At 42.0% G+C, this 19,849-nt stretch overlaps 1 protein-coding gene across 1 annotated transcript; it reads left to right on the top strand.

The window, feature by feature from the left end:
- The first annotated feature begins 214 nt into the window (after positions 1-214).
- LOC307248888 (monocarboxylate transporter 2-like) lies at positions 215-15,550 on the top strand. The gene is made up of 5 exons (XM_080025427.1): positions 215-258; positions 1,102-1,322; positions 7,529-7,672; positions 9,635-10,438; positions 13,835-15,550. The coding sequence occupies exons 2-5, from the start codon at positions 1,106-1,108 to the stop codon at positions 14,026-14,028; spliced, it is 1,359 nt and encodes a 452-aa protein (XP_079881553.1). The 5' UTR covers positions 215-258; positions 1,102-1,105; the 3' UTR covers positions 14,029-15,550.
- Positions 15,551-19,849: the final 4,299 nt, after the last annotated feature.

Here is a 19,849-nt window from a genome sequence, read left to right as displayed (position 1 = left end):
TATGGACACTTATAAGCCGCCATAGGCTACCAGTATGTAGGATGTTATAAGAGTGTCACTCCACGGTCACGCCCTAGGCAGCAGCATCACCCATAGGCTGCTGAGTTGAGCGACATGCAGAGGAGACAGCGCTCTGTCACTAATAAGGCTGAAACTAGTCAAAACTGCGGGGCACGTGACCTGACGTCAAAGCAAGCTGAGGCAGAAACTTTTGTCACTTTTTATTTGTAGACAGGCTGCGAAGGCGTTCAATGAAAGGTAAGTCCTACTCAGACTTTATCAAACACGGATATATATGTGTACATCTCTTGGTATGCTTCGGGTTTAACGAAGTAGTGACGTTGTTCCATTAATTTACATCGTCCACGTGTGAAGTAGGCTATCTCCTCCTCCCGTCCAACTGCCGCTGCGTGGCGGTATAAGGAAAAGCAACATTCTTTCTTACATTTGGAAACCTAAACGTGACACCATTGTAGGTATAGAACAAGGGGTATGTCCATGGTATAGACCTGTTTAGTTAGGTTTGAAGCTGCGGATAGGATTCAGTCAAAAGAATGCTAAGCGTCTCCTCCAGTTATTAGGCTTACTGTTGACTAGTGAATGGAGTCATTGAGGACCATTGACAGAAGTAGCTTACAGATGCTATCTTCCTGGCTGAGCTATTCCTGGCTGACCAGTCTGCTATACGAAACGAAAACTTCAGCTTTTTACCGTATTATTAAGACATAGTAACGCTTTTGGGAAAGACACGTCATTATTTTAACAACCAATGGGTAGCCTAATTTATGACCATAAATTACACCAGTATTCACATTAAGTAGCTATCCAATTTGTTTAAGCTACTGATTACAACATCAGCATTTTGTGTCTCATATTGTGAAGTCATCTCTAGGTCACAAACCCCTATGAGCAAATATAGCCAAATGTGTGCAAACAAACCCTTCACAGAGTCAGAGGTGTAGCCCTACTACTTACCTTATCATCTCGACTTTCCAATTTCACAACATATTATTGTTTTGGTTGACGATATGTTGTGATGTGTGTGTGTGTGTGTGTGTGTGTGTGTGTGTGTGTGTGTGTGTGCTCTCATTCTTTGCACAGGAACATGGCCCCTGCTCCAGCAGCTGAGTTGGCCTACAAACCCCTGGATGGCGGTTGGGGCTGGATGGTGGTGGTTGGAGCCCACATTTCCATAGGATTCGCTTACTCCACGCCCAAAGCCCTCTCCATCTTCTTCAAAGAGATCCAAGCGGACTTGGGTGCCAGCTTCAGTGAAATAGCGTTGCTGTCCTCCATCATGCTAGCTGCCATGTATGCAGGCGGTGAGTTGATTCAAACTGTGTCCATTGCATTGGTCTGCCCGTATGGAAAACACACAATATTATCAGTGGCACCTACCCCTTTGAACAAATAAGCACTGTTGGTAACTATTACAGAAAGATAGGCTTGTAATAGACCTATAATTATTCCCTGTTGTACTTTTATATTTCATTTTCATGATGATAGCAATGAGTTTCAGTACTATAAAGTCAATTATTTAGCTTATAAAACAATCATAATCTTAGGAGTAGGCCTATAACTTTTATATTACATTATTTGGATTCAAAGTGGGACCCTTTTTTTGACACTCTCTGTAAAACCTGAACCCTCCAGGATGTATGTAGATGCGTGCTATTTTCTTGCAGGCCCCATTCAGACCCACTATCTTGTATCCAGATGTTCAGCTTGGATAAAGATCAAGTTAAGATGCCCTGCAGTTGGCAGTTCCCTTACATGTGAAGCTCTTGGAAGTTCAAGCAGAACTTAAAATGGTTCACTGTGGAGTTTCATGCCTATAGCACTATGGAGCTGTTTTCTTCTAAGAGTGGTTTCCTGTTTTGTTTATCTCACAAAACAACGGCGCACATATTCCTGCCCGGGGTTTCACACTATTCAGCTGACCTACGGGTGGCTGTAACACCCCGAGGTATGAAGCAACGTGCCAGCTAAGACGAACACTTCTATATAGTAAATAAGGACGAAAGTGGTGCTGAATTTAATGTAAACAGTTTTATAAGGAAGGAAAGGCATTTGATAGGTGTGTTGGGCCTCAAGCATACACACACAATGCGAGAAACAGTTCATGGACACTTAGCTTGTGTTTGTTTAAAGGAGAACTCAACAGGGCATATATTATTTAAGAATTCACCTGTAGTTTTGCATAAAGGAAACTCAAATTGTTAGTGAGAAAAGGAGACTGAAATAATAGCGAGAGAGACATGGCAGTATCTGATCAACAGAGAGCGAGGAGGCTGCATTTCTTCAAACACTGCAGTTGTCTGTTGTCTGTCTGAACATGACCTTATGGGGTCACAAGATTATTCTGGTCACAAGAAGATCATTAGCAGGATAGGAAACATTTTTAGTTGGAGGGGAGGGGATCCACCCAAAAAATACAAATATAGATTACCTATGTTGTACAAGTTGGTTAAAGACCTGGACATATGAAGGTGTATTGTAACATTTTAGAAATCGGTTCATCCTAGCCTGAGAAAAGGCAGAAAGAGTGTGTTATGGTCTCACTATCTAACCCTACATTTTCCCATGTGTGACATTACACATGGTTAAATGTATGTATATGATTCTTTAGTAAGCAACTCTATATCAATACTCTTTTCGTGAATAAAGAATACATTTGTAATGGCCTGCATATAATAACCCTAACGTTTCACCAGGCATCTGACGGCAGATGTGAGCGGGTATAAGTAGTCAGTGCTTTGTCTATTTACTCATCGGTTGACATCATGGCCAAAAGTAAATCCTAGTTTTATAGAAAATGATAAAAAATAAGACCCTGTTTCCACCTGGGATTAACATCTGATTTTTTGAATCTGGTTGCAAGTGGCCAGCTCTCAGTCCGTGTGTTCACATTTTCAAATGTGACTTCTTTGTCCACTTGTGATCCGATTCCATTTACCCGCGCTGTATTTAAATCAACACGTAGCCTACATAATTTCCGTTTGCATTGCTGTTTTTAACCGGTGGGGTTCAAACAAGGTAACATACAGGGCTGTACAGTGCCACAGTTTTAATCGCATTTGCTATTAAAATGCATTACATGCGAAGATAATTATCAGTCTAGGTTGACGAGATAGGCTACTGTGTCATAGACAAGGAGGAGCGATGCACAACACTGCTTAAAGGGCTCTACATTAACACTCGCCAAATGCGGGTAATATCATAGTATATAAAAGTAAAAACTCTTGGGCGAGTAAGTTATTACGCCAGTTTAGCTGGTGAAAGATGTGTGTTTGCCGGGCGGCTTTTCTAACGTCTGCTACACTCTTGTCACCACCACCAGTAGGCTACAAGGCTTTATATGCAGTTAAGTTACTTTACGTGCGAACAGAATATTGCCTGTGCGCCTTCACATTAAAAGCCTGTTACTAGCCAAATGCGAGTTGACTTTTATTTTTAAGCAGATAAGAACAGGAAGTCGTTGCCTTGCAGCTCTCCAGTCAGTAGCAGCAATTTCCGTGTTTTCAGATTTATGCAGTGAAATGAAACCAGAGGACAGAAAGCTTGTCATTTGCAATACTGGCGGATGCAACTAACATTCATGAGGCTTCTATAAAAGCTGCATGAACGCCAGTGATGCATTTTCAACGTATTTCCGCTCAGGCAGGTGGCGGCAGTTGAGTAGGAGGTCCCTAATGTGGACAAAAGTCACATTGCTTTTTCCACTATCAAATGAATGCGGACACAACCGACGTAAACCACCTCCGAATGTGGTTTTTGTGATCCGATCTCAATGCGTCTTGAGAGTGTTTTCACCTGTAGTTAGAGCTGTATTCACGTGATCGGATCACAAAAACCACATATTAAAGACAAATGGAAATGGGGTCTAAGTGATTTAGCATCTGTCTCTCTACAAAGAAAGCAACTCTTGTGCTGTTCTCTCTTTTGAACCCAATGCATAATTGATTAAATTACTTCACATGAGTTACTGCAGCCACTGACATAGTGTTAAGCTGCCTAATAAGAGGGATGTTGCACATTTGGCCGACTCACCTGACTTCAATTTAACTATCCACACTGACACAGTTTAACTCAGACATTTAGGAGTTGTCTTGCTTTTCCACTTCAGTCACATACAATCATACAGAATCTATGCGAGTCATTTAGTGTCAAAGAATAAGGCCCTTTAGAAAGAGTTTTGCAGAGAAGAGAACAATCTTTACCTTAACATCACCATTGACTTAAGCATGTTTGCTACGCATGAAATACCACTGTCGGACCAGGGAACTACTTCTTGCGAAGTGGTTCTACAGACATTTGGCTGTTGACCTGCCTTTTAGAATGGCAGCTTGCACAAGTCAGTTTGCGCAGTAGGAATGTTTTTTTCCATCTTCCTTCCCATCTTGTTAATAATCTCGCGACCAAATAAATCTTGTGACTGTCCAAGGTCGTGTCACTGCTTGAAGAATGGCAGTCCACTCTGTTTGTGCAGTATGGGGCTTCCCACACACCAGGCTCCAGCAAAAAAAAGGCAACATTGTACCTGGTTCAACTAATGCTGAAATACAAAGAAATGTCATGTCTGTCATAGGGTTTGCCTGTTTGATTAGTGATTGAATCTTCAATGGCCACGAAGGATGCAAGGGACTGACATGCTTGCATCACTGCCGTCACAAAGGGCACTTCGCCACTGCCGCCCCAAGGCGGCAGTGGCGAAGTGGGTAGGGAGTTCGCCTCTGGTGTGCAGGGTCGGAGGTTCGATCCCCCGTCTCCCCGCCACATGTCGAAGTGTCCCTGGGCAAGACACTGAACCCCGAATTGCTCCCGATAGTTAGCTTAGTTAGCTTAGCACCCTAGTGCACCCTAGTGCTAAGCCTACCCTGCGTGGTAGCTGCTGCTATCGGTGTATGAATGTGTGTGTGACTGGGTGAATGTGTACAAAAAAACAATGTAAAGCGCTTTGAGTCTGTGATAAACGGAGATATAGCGCTATACAAGTCCATTTACCATTTTTACCATAACTATCTAAACATCTCTGAAAAGATATCCCACAAAGTGTGTTTTGTCCAATTCCACTCTAAATAGGGATTCGGATGTCTTTGGAAAGCTCATTCTACGACACAAAAATATGACAACATAAAAGTCCTTTCGAGGCTTTAAATGAATTTATCAGTAGCTGTTCTCAAGGTTACAGTACAACGGGATGTGTATCTCACCTGCCCGCGACTCAGAGAGAGGCCTAAGCGGTGAAATATTCCCCTCTACTGTGGCACAGGCACAGGGCTTCATCATATTGTCCTTGGCGAGGCTTCAGCAATGTCACCCAGTGGTGGAGAGAGACAGGGGGAATATATCAGAGGAAGGTTCAGCTCACTGGGGTCTGACTCCGGGCCCCCACGGGACAGACGTGACAGCCCTTTTTTCAGTGAACCTCTGACTCAAGGAGTCGGAATGATAAAGTTATAATGGAAGTAGAAATGGTTGTAGTGTGCGGGAGATGCCCTATTGTGACACAGCTATGGTAAGAGAGATGATCCATCTTTGACCCCCTCAGGCGCCGTGGCTAACTGTATGAACAGCGGGAGGGATATTTTTATTTCATGTATAGTGTAGTTACAGACCGTGGTACAGCAGGTACATAGTGGTAGAGGACACTTCTTTACAGCTCAGGGTGAAGCCAGATTTAAAGATGAGTAAAACAATATTATGAATATAAGCATTCATGTGTTTTTTATTTTTTTTTACTGTGCAGCTATCGTCATGAGAAGACACAACATCTTTAAAGGGATATTTCAGAACTCAGTTTTGATTTGATTTAGATATAGATTTTTTCATGCCTTTATTTGAGGTTTTTGGGACTTAATGATAATTTGAAAAAAATAATTTGCGGCCCTGTAACCTCAAATGATAGTGTGTTTTCGTCTGGACAAACACCAGCTGGTTACTATGCAGTGAAGCTGGATGACATCAGAATTAGCTCATAGGCAGAGTGAAGTGCTAACCGACTCCAGTTTATGGTAATGCACTGCAGTAGATTCAAGTTCTACAGAGGCCTGAGGGGAAAGCAAACCATCGGAAACACATTCAAGATGTTATGTTCGGCTGTTGATGGTCAGAAAACTGTTTCTAGTGCTGAAATGTTTCTGTTAGCTCGGCCTGTGTGCTTTTGTTGGACAGTCTGCTGCCTACTGCTTCAAGGCTAAATCCTTTCAAATGGCCATGCATTGGTATTGCCACTTTGACTGCAAATCAAACCGCTGTACTTCTCTAGTACCAACACATATGCGTAACTTTGCTGCTTATTTCAGTCTCACAGCTTGCACCTTTTTTTTCAAGTTGCAGCAGGCCGCTGTTTTCGGAAACCTTGCTTAACACCAAATAACACAGACAAGGTTAGCGACTAGCTGATAGCTGACAATCTGGCGGCTAAAGAAACTGTTGGATTTCTCAGGATCTGGTTGAGACCGAACTAAAGCGTTAAGAAACCTTCATTTTTGAATATTGCTTAAAAAAATTGCTTTCTGCAGGCTGTGTAAATCGAATACTGCTTGCTAATACTTTAGCTATATTGACTTTAGACAGCCCATTATGTTAAAATTCTGTGATGAATAGCTTGTTGCGTTTTGCTGCATTACATGGATTTCTACATGATAGAAAAAAGATTCCACAATTATGAGTTATGAAAAAATATTATCCACTGCCTGGGTCCATATGTTGACTGTACAGTACAATCAACATATGGAGGCAGTGGATCAACATTTAATTAAAATCATCATTCTATAAGGAACATAGTCATACAAATCCTTCACGGTTGGTATTAACAATCCTAAATACACAAATATTCGTGGTTTGAACAAATTCAAAAGATGCTTTTGTTCACACAGATTCAGTTCAAGACAACATTTTTTCCCTCTTTAGTATTAATCTTTTTCCTCGTGTACTGAGAAATTAATCATCCGCCATAGTAAACATGCTCTTGAAGACAGTAGGTGTCTGCCAAACATGTAATCCTCTTACTGCTCACTGGGCTGTTTTCAATTATCGCTATCCGGCTCTTCCCACCACTTCCTTTAAAAAGCTGCGACATGTTCAATCACGGTAGCCCATATATTATTTTGATTGATGTTCTCCCCATCTTTCTATATGAATTGAGTAAATTGACTAAATATACAGTCTATTCAAGGCACCGGTGTTAATGGCATGTTTTCATTATGGTCTGCTGCGGAAGAACTGGTGTCGCAATGTCCCTCTTTCAGGCAAGGTTATGAATGAAGGGAAGAGTGACAGCATATAAAAGGCTGTTTAATTGCTGATTGATCACTGAGTGTAGTATTTGACATTATCAGGGGTGAGTATAATGAGTCGCAGAGTTACAAAAGCATGGGGGGTGTTCTGTCATCTGTTGCCACGTCCTTTTGCCCTTGGTTAAAAACCTAGAGAGAGAACTATGGACTTGTTATATTGAATTGTAACATATTATAATTCTAAACTGTCTCTGTTTGTCTCTTTGTCTTGCTCCTTATCTTCACAGGACCGGTGAGCAGTGTGTTGGTCAATCGCTTTGGAAGCCGGCCCATAGTCATATCAGGTGGACTGATGTGTGGGGTCTCTATGGTAGCCGCTTCTTTTGGGACTTCCATAATTTACCTCTACCTAAGCATTGGCATCATTGGAGGTACAGTACTTACAGATATTTTCTTTAATTTGTTTTTAAATCCAATATCTTTTTTGGCTAAAAAGCCAGGTTGATAGATTTAGCTTCTTGCATACCAACTAATGGATTCCACAGAATTAGTGGATCACAGCCCAAAACTAAGACAAAGAAGTGCAGTTTGTAGGTGAATACGCCAACTTAGTTGATGATATTGATCCCAGACATGTTTACCTCTTTGCTCACCATCCCCATCAGCCCCTGGTTAAGCTCCCTTTAGGGTAGGCAAAGTATGCGTCTTTCTCTCACATCCTTTCAGAATCTTTTGGGTTGCCAGATCCGCTTACCTTAGACAGGGCTGGCGTGCTGGTTGTCAGGGCCCAGGGCATCTCTACCCCAGCTGGGGTGCAGTGTAGAGCACCAATGGGACCAAGACCAGGATGGTAATTAAGATCGTGCTCCCAGAGAGCATGGTCTTTGGTGGCCCATTGTACTCTCCCGTAGGCTTCCATCATGGTCCTCATTGGGCTCATTACCCGGCCCAAGGACTGCTGTGAAGGATTAATAGACCCAGAGAGCGGCTGGGCCATGTGTGAGGCCTGGGGGCATGCCTGTGCCCTGCTCTGCTGCTCCCCTGTGCCCTGGCACACTGACACATAGGCATCGGGCAGTTTCACCTAGCAGACTTATGCTTACACTCATACACACACACAGGCTTAAAGATAACCATTTAATTGAAAAACATCCCTGACTCCATGAGCACCTCTAAGTAAGCACTTATCCTTTGCAAAGATTATAAATGAAATACATCCAATCCAGGTTAGCTTTGTTGTCGTAACACTAAGTCACATAGGATTTTTATTAGACCTATAGGTCGACATATATATATTTTTTTAAAGATAACTGAGCCCCCTAGGTCGACATATTTGATAGCCAATATCTAAAAGGTTGTTCAAGATAAAGGGTGTGTAGATGTAAACGTTGTAACGGCGACAGACAAGTAGCCATTCAAATGGTGAAAGAAGGTGTCAGCTGTGCAGTGTTTAAGTGACAGAGTGCAGGGATGGGCCATTCCTTTGTAAAGGTGTTATATATGTGTAATCTGAGGGGCAGGGAAATATTAGAAAGTTTTATCATTTCTTGTTCCTGCAGTTATTACAATGGGCAGTGTTTGTCGTTGACAAGCCATTGAGGCATCATGCCCTTATCACTGCACTAAGTCCTCCATGGAAGAGGTGTATCGCATGTCTCTCCAGGTCAATAGTGGAGTAAGCAGGTACAAAGATTGGTTGGGGGGGAAAAGACAGTTTTTACTGTTTAGTATACAATGGAAGTCCTGAGCATAACTGTAAGGATAATATGAGGGTCTCTGGTTTGCTGCGTTGGCAATACAGAGATTGTTGATGGACTTTAAACCATGTGCAGTAGTTGATAAGTCCACAACTAGTAAAGGCATGGAGATAAGGCTGAAAACGGTGGATTGTTCCTTTTTTTAAGTGTCAATTAAATCAAATGGGAGAATCAGACATCAAAATACCTTTTAATTTAACTATCTTATTTTCTTAATTACACACATATCATTCAAAACATTTCATAAATTGTACTTGTTTATATTTCACTATTTCTCCCTCCATGCCCTATGTGCAAACAACACCCTAACCATCGACCTGTAACTCATCATCCTCATGAAAAATAAGATGCTATTACAATGGAGTTTTTGGAGTAAAAAGGCAAGCGGGTGAATGTATTATCCAGGCTTTCTAATTTATTTCTACTTAAATGGAGAAATTATTTTCTGAAATAAATCCAGCGCTCTGTAATGAGATTTTAGCCAGCAAAAGTGAAATGAGATGGAAACTTAATGAGCATCAAGCAGCACCACTTTGGATTTCATTTAGCCAGTACACCCTTTAGGTTAGAGTGTAGCTTCAGGAAGGTTTTCTTACTTTGGATTTTTTGTGACTGTGTTGTTTTTTTCACACGCAGGTTGCGGACTCTCCTTAAACCTCAATGCATCCCTCACCATCATCAGCAAGTATTTCCTGGCCAAGCGTCCTTTAGCTAACGGACTAGCCATGGCCGGAAGTCCAGTGTTTCTATGTATCCTGGCCCCTTTCAACCAATTCCTACTGGGGAAATATGGCTGGAGAGGGAGTCTCCTTATCCTTGGGGCTCTGATGCTTAACTGTTGTGTAGCTGGGGCCCTGATGAGGCCGGTCACTCTGCATCGTAAGCCATGCTCTCCTGCACCATTGAAGAAAGAGGAGGAACAACAAAGGAACCGCAAAGGAGGCTGTATGAAGACTGCCAAAAAGTTCTTGGATCTGTCCTTCTTCAAGGACCGGGGCTTCGTCATCTACCTCATAGGGAACGTGATGTTCATCTTCGGTGCCTACGCTCCCATCGTGTTCCTGTCAACCTTTGCTATTTCGCTAGGCGTGGAGGAGTACTCTGCAGCCTACCTGTACTCTATCATGGGCTTTGTGGACATGTTTGTTCGGCCTGCCACGGGCCTGATAGCCAACAGCAAGTGGATCAGGCCCAGGATCCAGTACTTCTTCAGCTTCGCCATGGTTTTCAACGGCACGTGCCACTTGCTGTGCCCGCTGATCCAGAGCTACTCCTTCCTGGTGGTGTACGCCGTCTTCTTCGGCGTGGGTTTCGGCATGGTGTTCGCCCTGATATTTGAATGTCTGATGGACCTGATGGGCAGCCAGCGGTTCCCCAGTGCCGTCGGACTGGTCACCATCATCGAGTGTTTCCCCATGCTACTGGGACCGCCTGCTGCAGGTAACTGTGCACTCACCATTAAACAACCATGTACATGAGACATAAGAGAATCAGCCTGCCACAACACTTTTCTAGTTCTATCTGGATTGTTCAGGAAGCACTTTACATAAAATACAATGTCTAGTTATGTTCTCTTTTTGTGTGTTTATCATAATGTCTTAGTCATGTGTTGTGCATTATGTTGCAGTAGAGCTCAGTTGGCTGCTGTTATGCTGTCATTAATCTAAGACGCCATAGCAGGTTGGCGCTGGTTCTGGGGAGCATGGGTGGTCACCCGAAAATAAGTAATTGGTCACAGTTTTTTACTGCTGCAAAGACACTAGCTTTGCTTATAAGTTATTGTTAAAGCTTTTCTACTTTAGGATTTGAGCTATATACAAATAATGGAAGCTAAGAAGCTGAGTTTTTTTCTCAGTGCATTCTTTATATTTACTTCATCATTGGACTATACTCCCAAAATAGCTGCGGAATCTTATTTTCCTCCTGCTAGTGCTATGAGACTCACATTTTTTTTTCTAGAATAGAATTTTGTCATTGCACACTGCCCAGTGCCCATTATAAGTAAATACATCAAAATTAACAAAGAGTAAAAGGTTTAGGTTCAGGCAGTTGCTGGAATAACGTTTAAAAAATTGAGCAAAAACTTAAAAAGCGTGCATTTGCTAGTGTTGGGCGAAACCTTCCCCATCAGTGTCGGTGAAGGCAAAGTGACTGCAGAGATTTTCTTTATATGATACAAAATGTAATGTAATACAAAAAAGAGATGCAGATTGAAAGAATAAGTCTAACAACATTTCCCTGTGTTACTCAGCTGGGACAAAGGGAGCATTTCATAGATATTCAACCAAAGTTTCCCCCCTTTATTCTGTCCTTTGATAATACAAAAACTACATTTAAAAAAACACGACATTATTTTTCAACTACTAATGGACTTATAAGAAGTATGTTCAGGTCTGTGAATTCAAAGCAGATTTCCAGACATGCATCTTCCTTCATGATGACCTTCTGGCTAGAGGAGCTTAAGCCTTTGGTAATGTAAACCGTTCTTAACAAAAATGACGAAAGCACATCCTTCATCCCAGGTAGTTCCCATGGGCGCTCCATAGGTCAGGCTTTATGGAATGAGTCACTTAATTACTGCTAAGCATCAACGTACAAGCAAGATTAATGAGCTATTATTATTTACCAGCCAATCAAATAAAAGAAAAAATACCTTTTTGGTTTGATGACTTATATCTCCAGCATTCTTCTTCGTCTGATAGGAGTGCCTCTGAAGTGTTGGGCAGCTTCCTTCATGGTCTGAAAGTGTGTAAACAGAAGGATAGTGTTTACCTGTTCTGTTTTCTTGACATTTTTGAGATTAGCCCTCTATAAAGCCATTGGTTTAAAAAAAAATGTTTTACTGAAAGTTTGTAATCAGTAGAACAAAAGCACTTTGAATTGAGGCCTTGCTGTTGGCATCAGAGCCTGTGACAGCTGCCAAAGTGGCAGGCAATAAATACGTTCTTCTAGCATGGAAATGTTTTGATGCTTTCTGCAGAGGTCCCCACTCTTTTGTGGAATAATCTCAAGATAACTTTTCACTGTGCTGGACGCATTGCGTGTAACACACACTGCTCAAAAAGTAACACACTTCTTTAAAGTAAGAAGCCAGCTGTGTATGGCTTTGAAGTGAAGAATAAGTACACTTTGATTTGTTAATGAAGATAGATGAATAGTACAATCAGTTTGGAAACCTGGTTTGTCCAGACATGTCATGTTGGATAAAATACTTGTTCTTGTTTTTGATGTGTACTTGCCATTCAGCTGTTGCTGTGGCCAATGGCAATTAATCTTCTTAGGTTGAATGACTGAGCAGGAGAAAACAGAAAGAAGAAAAATAAACGTCTACTCAACCATACTTTACCAATGTGAGGCATTTTGTTGGCCATTACATTAAGAACATATACATTGCCCGACTTAAAACCTGCACCATATACAGTATGTTGAATGAGACAGCCTCAGTCGGTTGGATGCACAGTATGTCCTTATCAAGTGTCGCCCTACTGGCAAACTTTTCCTTTGCCTCCAACCTGAGTTTTAATGAGGTGAATACGTATAGTTTGTCTGCTGCGAGCCTGTTCCGAGGCGCTCATTTAATAGGGTAAATAAGTGCCTCCCTGCACGTCTACGGTTCTCCTCCAGAGGGCACACTCGTTATGTCTCCCCATAACTATAGTCTGCTTGTTACTGCTCCCCAAAACCTCCGGGTCAATCCAATTAGGAGGAAGTGAGGTAAGTGGATGTAATTAGCCCTTTGCTTTGGGTGTTTAATGACACCCGGTGCAAACTTCTCGTCATTGAAGTCCTGTTACCTGGGCCATAATTAAGCCGTGAATACATTAAAAAAGAGGTGACAATGCCAGATGGACGTAATTACCGCTCGGCCAATCAAGGACTGTCCTAATGAGGGTGATGGTCATTGGCGTGCACGCACCAGATGAGTGCTATCAATCAGAAGATACAGCCCTACATTGTGATGTCTGAAACTGATCCAAATGCAAAGTGACCCCTCCATAGTGTTAGTCCACAACTGTGCCTGCAAGCTCACAAACAGCAATATCATCATTGTTTGTCGTAAAGATGGTGATTGGGGTACTTAAGGAGGCTTAAACTGCCCTTAAATTTAATAGTTTTCAATCATATCTTATAATGTGCTTTACAATTAAGGTGCCTTCCAATCTGTTAAGTAATGGAGCCCGCTAGTCATAGCCAAAGATATGTTGAACGGTGGGAGGAAAATTATTCAGAATCCCTCTCCCATTGATTCAATAAGGCTCTAAAATGCTATAAAGGACGGATTGTAATACAGAGAGATGGACCAACAGACAGACCGTCATACATGTGAAAACTGAGAGAGATTGCGTAACCTGCCCATCGGGGGCGGGGGGGGGGGGCTGGCCTCAGACTCTGAAAACCTGGAGGCTTAGATCTGATCCAAACTACATTTGTCACTTTTCTGAAGAATTGTGCTCGATATTTATTGCTCTGAGAATGGGCCTCTCTTCTGATTCGTTTTGGTAGCAGCCTTCCAAATTGCCTTCTCCCTGTGATGCTGGGAGAGCGAGGGCGCATGGAATGACCCTCTGTGGTTTCCGACATGGCTCTTCTCAAATTGATCACTCTCTTGCACACACACACACACACACACACGTGCCAAATCTGAGCTCGATCTTGCTGTTCAACCTGCAAACTTGATTAGTGGTCAAATGAAGATACTTTTCAGTGACATATTTTGTGTCATGGTGTGCACCCTTTGCAAGTGTGTCTTTGTGTATACAGACATAAAGTGCATACAATGGGTTGAGCTTGGTTAGAAAATATCCTAATATCTTTGCCTCATTATGTCCACTGCAGGTCTATTGGTGGACATCTATGGTGACTACAAGTACCTCTTCCTCATGTGTGGCTCGGTGATTGTGGCTGGCGGGCTCTTTCTGTTCGTCATGAACATCTACAACTATCACATGCTGGATAAAAAGAAGAAGGACCAGGTGACCGTGACAGAGGTGGAGATGAAACAGGCCCCTGAAGCAGCGCTAGAGTGCTAAAGAAAAAAGAGAGAGACCAATCGCCCGAGAAACACTAACTCAAACTTGAATGAAATGTAATTCCAGATCCAGGTGCCATAAAAAGGAACGATGATGAAGAAGTCGCAATGAGATGGTGCAAACAAACAAATAAGGACTTCAAACGGTTGAAAATAATGTAGAAAAACGCAATGGAGACATGGCATTTCTGTTTGTTTCATGTCTTAATTTGAGGAGCGTTACGTCTCCTCGCGGTCGATCTCATGATGTTTTCGTTTGCTGCTATTTTGTGTATCTAAATCTTCAGTGGACGTTTATGTGACATGATTCATCTACCGGTACATGATGATTATTTAAGTCACTCTCCATTGCACTATGTCGCATTTTGCTTTTTTACTTCAACCAAGCAAAAAAAAATTTTACTCAGGATTTTTTTTACGAGCACATTGAAAGTGCACATAAAACTGGACTAATTCATTTATTAATTTATATATGACAATTAAAGTCATTTAACAAGCAAACAAGACTCTGAGCCTACAGTCACGCTAGCATCTCTGTAAGGCTGTACTTAAGCACAGTGGTGCTTTGAGCTAAATGCAAACATCAGCATGCTAACATGCGCACAATTATGGAGCTGAAAAAGCTGATGCTAAGCATGTAGAATGTCTACAGTGTTGGTGTAGTGTGTTTGCATGCTAACGTTAGCAGCACAAAACTACCTGTAGTATTTGTACGGACAAGACCAATGGGAAAGTCATTCGTTTTGCAAGTATTTTGTCCCAAAAAAAGGAGAGACATATTTAAATTTGACCTGAGGATTACGCTAGATGAATAGTCTTGTGTATTTACCAAATTAGTAGCAATTCATTGTTGGGAGAAACTTCTGTATATGTCTGTACCACATTTTTCCAGCTCTCCATCCAAGTTAAGATATTCCACTTAAAACTAATAATATAAACTGCATGGTGGAATATTCAGGGGATCATCATCATCATTTGGATTGATCAACTGGGCACCATGAACCTCTTTACCAAATTGTGTACCAATCCGTCCAGTATATGCTGAGATATTTACCAGGGTGAGTGAAAACTTGTATCTGCTGCTTGTGCTTGAGTATACTGTGTAGGTCAACCAATAGATAGAATGTAAGACTGCAGTAATTCATTTATTGCTCTAATGCTTATCAATCACCTGTATGCCTTCCTGTTTGAATGGTTAATGTCCCGGTTATCTCATGTGTTTACATTTTAAAACTGGCATGACAATAGGTTTGGCACATCAAATACTGTACCTTGAAAGCAAAGACATGGCAGTATTGCAGGTGTGACTACTGATTTCTGTCTGTTACTGAAGTGTGTTATTGACTTCTGAACATTCATCATCTGCTGTGATTTTTGTTTTGCTTTTTTTATTACAAATGTTGAATACTGTCTATTCAAATTTGTGTCAGTATTTATTTAATTTGAACTTGTATGTTGAAACATGTACCACAGTGATGTATTCATTTTGTGTTGACATTTTGGAGCGACATTTGTTATTTGTGCCAGAAAGGGTGTGTGTGTGTGTGTGTGTGTGTGTGTGTGTGTGTGTGTGTGTGTGTGTGTGTGTGTGTGTGTGTGTGTGTGTGTGTGTGTGTGTGTGTGTGTGAGAATGTCCCTGTCAGAGTGGGACTAAGTGACAAATAATTCTAGTTGATATAACATAGATATGTTAACAGTGATGTCAGCTTTTTGGATTATGTGTTCCATAGTATTAACTGAAAACATTGATCTGCTAGTTTGATTAATTTAGGTATATGTTTCATCTTCTGACATTTTGTACAATGTAGGCCTACCACTGATACGGTTGATAACACTTTTCTGTTAACTTTAATAAAATGACCATTTACGTATATCATTGTGTTTTTTTTCATCATATCCTTTTTTATGAAGGTATTCTTGCACCAATAAGGTCAGACCCATTTGTTGTGGTTGAGGATTTTGTTGTTGACACTCGGACACAATTTTAAAAATGCAGTCACATCAAGATCTTACCACACAGCATCTGAACGTCGGTGGCTAGGTTTCCAATTGTTCACCACAATTAGAAGACTGGGGGAACAAGTTTGGAAATGTCAGCAGCTTAAGGGCGTGAGCACCTAATGAAGCAAGGCCCCGGATGTTCCAGGCTAGTGCTCTGAGCTGCATACAGCCTAACACACATCAGCAAATCAGTCGGCCAAAAAATTAGAAATACACACACACACACACACATACACACAGAATTGTTGCTCTCTCCTGTCCCTTTGCTGAGTGTAATACAAGGTCTTTGGACATGACAAGGTGGAAAGGTACCCCAGAGACGAGGCCGGGAACCTGTTTATCATTATTATATGTCCACTCACCTTCTGTTCCCCTCTGGCCCGCTGACCCTTCTCTACAGCCCGCACTGTGTTGTCTCTGAGCTGTGGGACTGTTGTCCTCCATGCTCACTGATAAGAAGAAAAAAAATAGACGTATGTGTCTCCAGAGGGTCTTGTAGGTGATGGAGTGAGTGACTATGCAAAGCTAAATACTGCAAGGGGGGAAATAAGAAGAATTTATACTAACGTACATTCAGATAGTTTGATATTCTGCCTTATTGAGCAGTCATTCACTGCTCAATGCTTTCAAAAAATATGTGTTTTTTTCCCCCCTCTGAGATTAATATGAGCCTCTTCCGAAGGGACATTTGGGTTTCAGTGCCTTGCTAAAGACACCTCGGTAGGGTGGATGTTTTTATTCGTTACGGTAGTCCACATACATTGCTGCAAATCCTTCAAATAAAAAAAAAAGTGAGTTCATAAACAGTGAAGCAAATCTGTGATTGAGTGTCTTATCCATAGACGTCGATTACGGGGGGGATGGGGGGTACATGTACCCCCCACTTTTCGTCAAGACTCATTTTGTCCCCCCCACTTTTTAAGCCGGACATGGAGTGCGTCCAGCCGTATTAAAACACAGCGTCAAGGTCTCTCTCTCTCTCTCTCTCTCTCACTCACTCACTCACTCACTCACTCACTCACACACACACACACTAGTTTGCACACCAGAGAAAACATGCTCCGAAGTCTCCGCTAGTTTGCACACCAGAGAAGACTGATGCATTTCAATCAGCAGCAGAGAGACAATGGCGAGTGACTTTAAGTGTCCCGTTGTGAAGTGTAAACTGTAGGGATTACCATCCTCTATGCCCACTAATGACTGTTAATGTAGCGGACACTAACAGCAGCTTGTGTCGCGGCACATGGATACTGACGATGTTGTTTACAGTGACGTGCGGTCAGGGTAGGCAGGGTAGGCAGTGTCCCTGGCGCCGTGTGCAAAAAAATAAAAATAAAATAAAATAAAATATTTTTTTTATTTAATAAACTTATATTTGTATTATTACTGTTAATGTTAATTATTTCGATCTTTACATATAATCCGCGATTACTTTAAAAAAATTTAGACGTTTTGATTCGAAACGTGGCAGTTAGTAAGTTATGCCAAAAAAATAAGCATAATTCTTTGTGCCTTTTTTACGTAAATGGTATGCCACATAAGCCTTTACATTACATATCATTCATGGACCAATTAAAATCGAGATATTACTAGACATTTACGCAGCTTAGGCCAACGTCATTACGTTGGCTATGCTCATTCACGTCGCATTACCCCCGCGGATTTTTAAGTCAACATTGCAGCTGCCGTGCCCGCAGATATTTCAGACTGGAGGAATTTTAACAAATTGGATTATAGTTTAAAAGGGAACAGAATGAATAGCAAGAGAAAGGCCTGCGCCAGCCTTGGACGGTGTACAGCAGCAACAGGGACAAACAATGTTCGAGCATTTCAAACGGACAGGTAGCCTACATGAACGGAAGGATGCTAGCTAGCTGTGCTGTCAGTCAGACTGTCACTGGATTACTATCGTCTTGCTTATTTCTACAGCCAGGGAGTCAGATTGGTGAGTCAGACACTTTTTTGGGGTTTATTTAATAATAAAGTTGGATGAATTGATACCGAGTGCAATCCATTCTGCATTTTATATTCAATTGAGCAGTTGTGTTTTCATTGTTACTGACGGACAAACCTAAGCTCTGCAATGTGATGGTAAATGGTTACATTCTGATGCTGGACAGGTCCATGGGGCATATGCTACTGGTACTTTATCTATTAAGATAACGTTTATGGAGTGGAGTTGCCATCAGTTATGCTGTAGTCCTACATAATGATGAATGCTGTCTTTTATTTTTAAGTTGAATAGAAGTAGTACCGGTAGTTTGAATCGGCGAAGGTTTGACTTGTTGCCTTACGTTTTTTCGGCCCTCGGTGTGAGGGACGGGTCCGTTAAGTCGTTGGATGCGATGTTTAATCATTTAGACCAAACTACAGTAGGCTACGGGCAAACCTGAAGTCACCGTCGTGACATTTCATATACGTCCCGTCTGTGTGTGTGTGTGAGTGAGTGAGTGAGAGAGAGAAAGAAAGAAAGGGAGGAACTTATTTGAAATCGGCCGTGCGTGCCTGTTTGTTGTTTATTGTTTTTGATTTAACAATATATAGGTTTAGAGAAATCTGGCTTTCAGAACTCAGTGCCTACCCACTCACTGACCTCACCGCACGTCACTGGTTGTTTATCAAGAAGTAATTGAAGCTGATCATGGCTATGCTACTAGCTAGGTTGCCATGGAGACCGAGGCGGAGTAATATTGTTGTGCGACAGTCCAGCCGTGCTTCGGCTCGATGTGCTCAGTCGGAACCATAGACATTATAAAGGGCTTTATAATGTCTATGGTCGGAACTACCTTCCCAAGCTCCTTTTGTTTACGTCATGTTTGGTTGGGCTACGGGGAGCAGCTAGTGGCTCATATGTCCGCTGCTTTTTGAAAATGCTTTTTTCATCAAATGTGTCAGACATCAGTGTTTTGTATACATTGTATTCATTAGTGAGCGGGTATGCCGTCTTTCAGAACCGTTCATTACCTGCACTAAAGAGAAAAAAAGATGTTTCCTCATTGTCCCCCCCACTTTTGAAAATGCACTGCAGAATGCCTGTTTGTCCCCCCCACTTGTTTAGCCAAATCGACGTCCATGGTCTTATCTATCTGCTACAACTACAATGTATCACCATGTATACTAACTAATTGACAGCTCTCAGTTAACTGTCAGTTCCTGTTAAGCTATAGGCCGAGTGGCCGCCAACTTGGGAGTGCGTGGTTGTAATTGGGTATATCACTCTTTGTGAAAACATCTCCGCCTGTGTGCGCCAAACATTTTTGTTCATCGGTATCTACCTACATAAATGAAGGGAGCGAATGCGGACAAGACACTGGTGTCTGGATGTTGATTATCAGCCCTCCTCCTGACCTTTGGATCTGTGCGAATCAGATCTGGGTTGTTTACAATGGCTGGCTGGCCTGATGAATCTGGAGTGGTCTTACACATGCCAGGCATTGGAGACACGCGGGGAAGGAAAGAATGTTCTCCCAGAGGGCTCAAAGAGCACTGGCATCTATCAACAGAAGAAATTGAATGGGATGTTTCAGAGCAGCAGAGATTAGATAGACCCAGGGTGTTGAGCAAGCAGCAATGTAATGCTTCCATTCGCCGGAGTGAGATCAAACTTACAGAACACAGTGAAGCAAGGACAAGTGTTCGCACACACACACACACACACACACACACACACACATAGCAGTACGCACACACAAACTGGGCATCCTGCAGTGGCCTTTAGGTTTGGAGTAGAGATGTGACGCCTTGTTATTTGCTCAGGGAGTACACTGAGGGATAATGCTAGATAGCACTAGAGATGTGCTATTTCCACATTAGCCACGTCC

This window comes from Ammodytes marinus, assembly GCF_949987685.1.
Source record: "Ammodytes marinus genome assembly, chromosome: 4".
Taxonomy (NCBI): Eukaryota; Metazoa; Chordata; class Actinopteri; order Uranoscopiformes; family Ammodytidae; genus Ammodytes; species Ammodytes marinus.
This window is presented reverse-complemented; position numbering and strand designations above follow the sequence as displayed.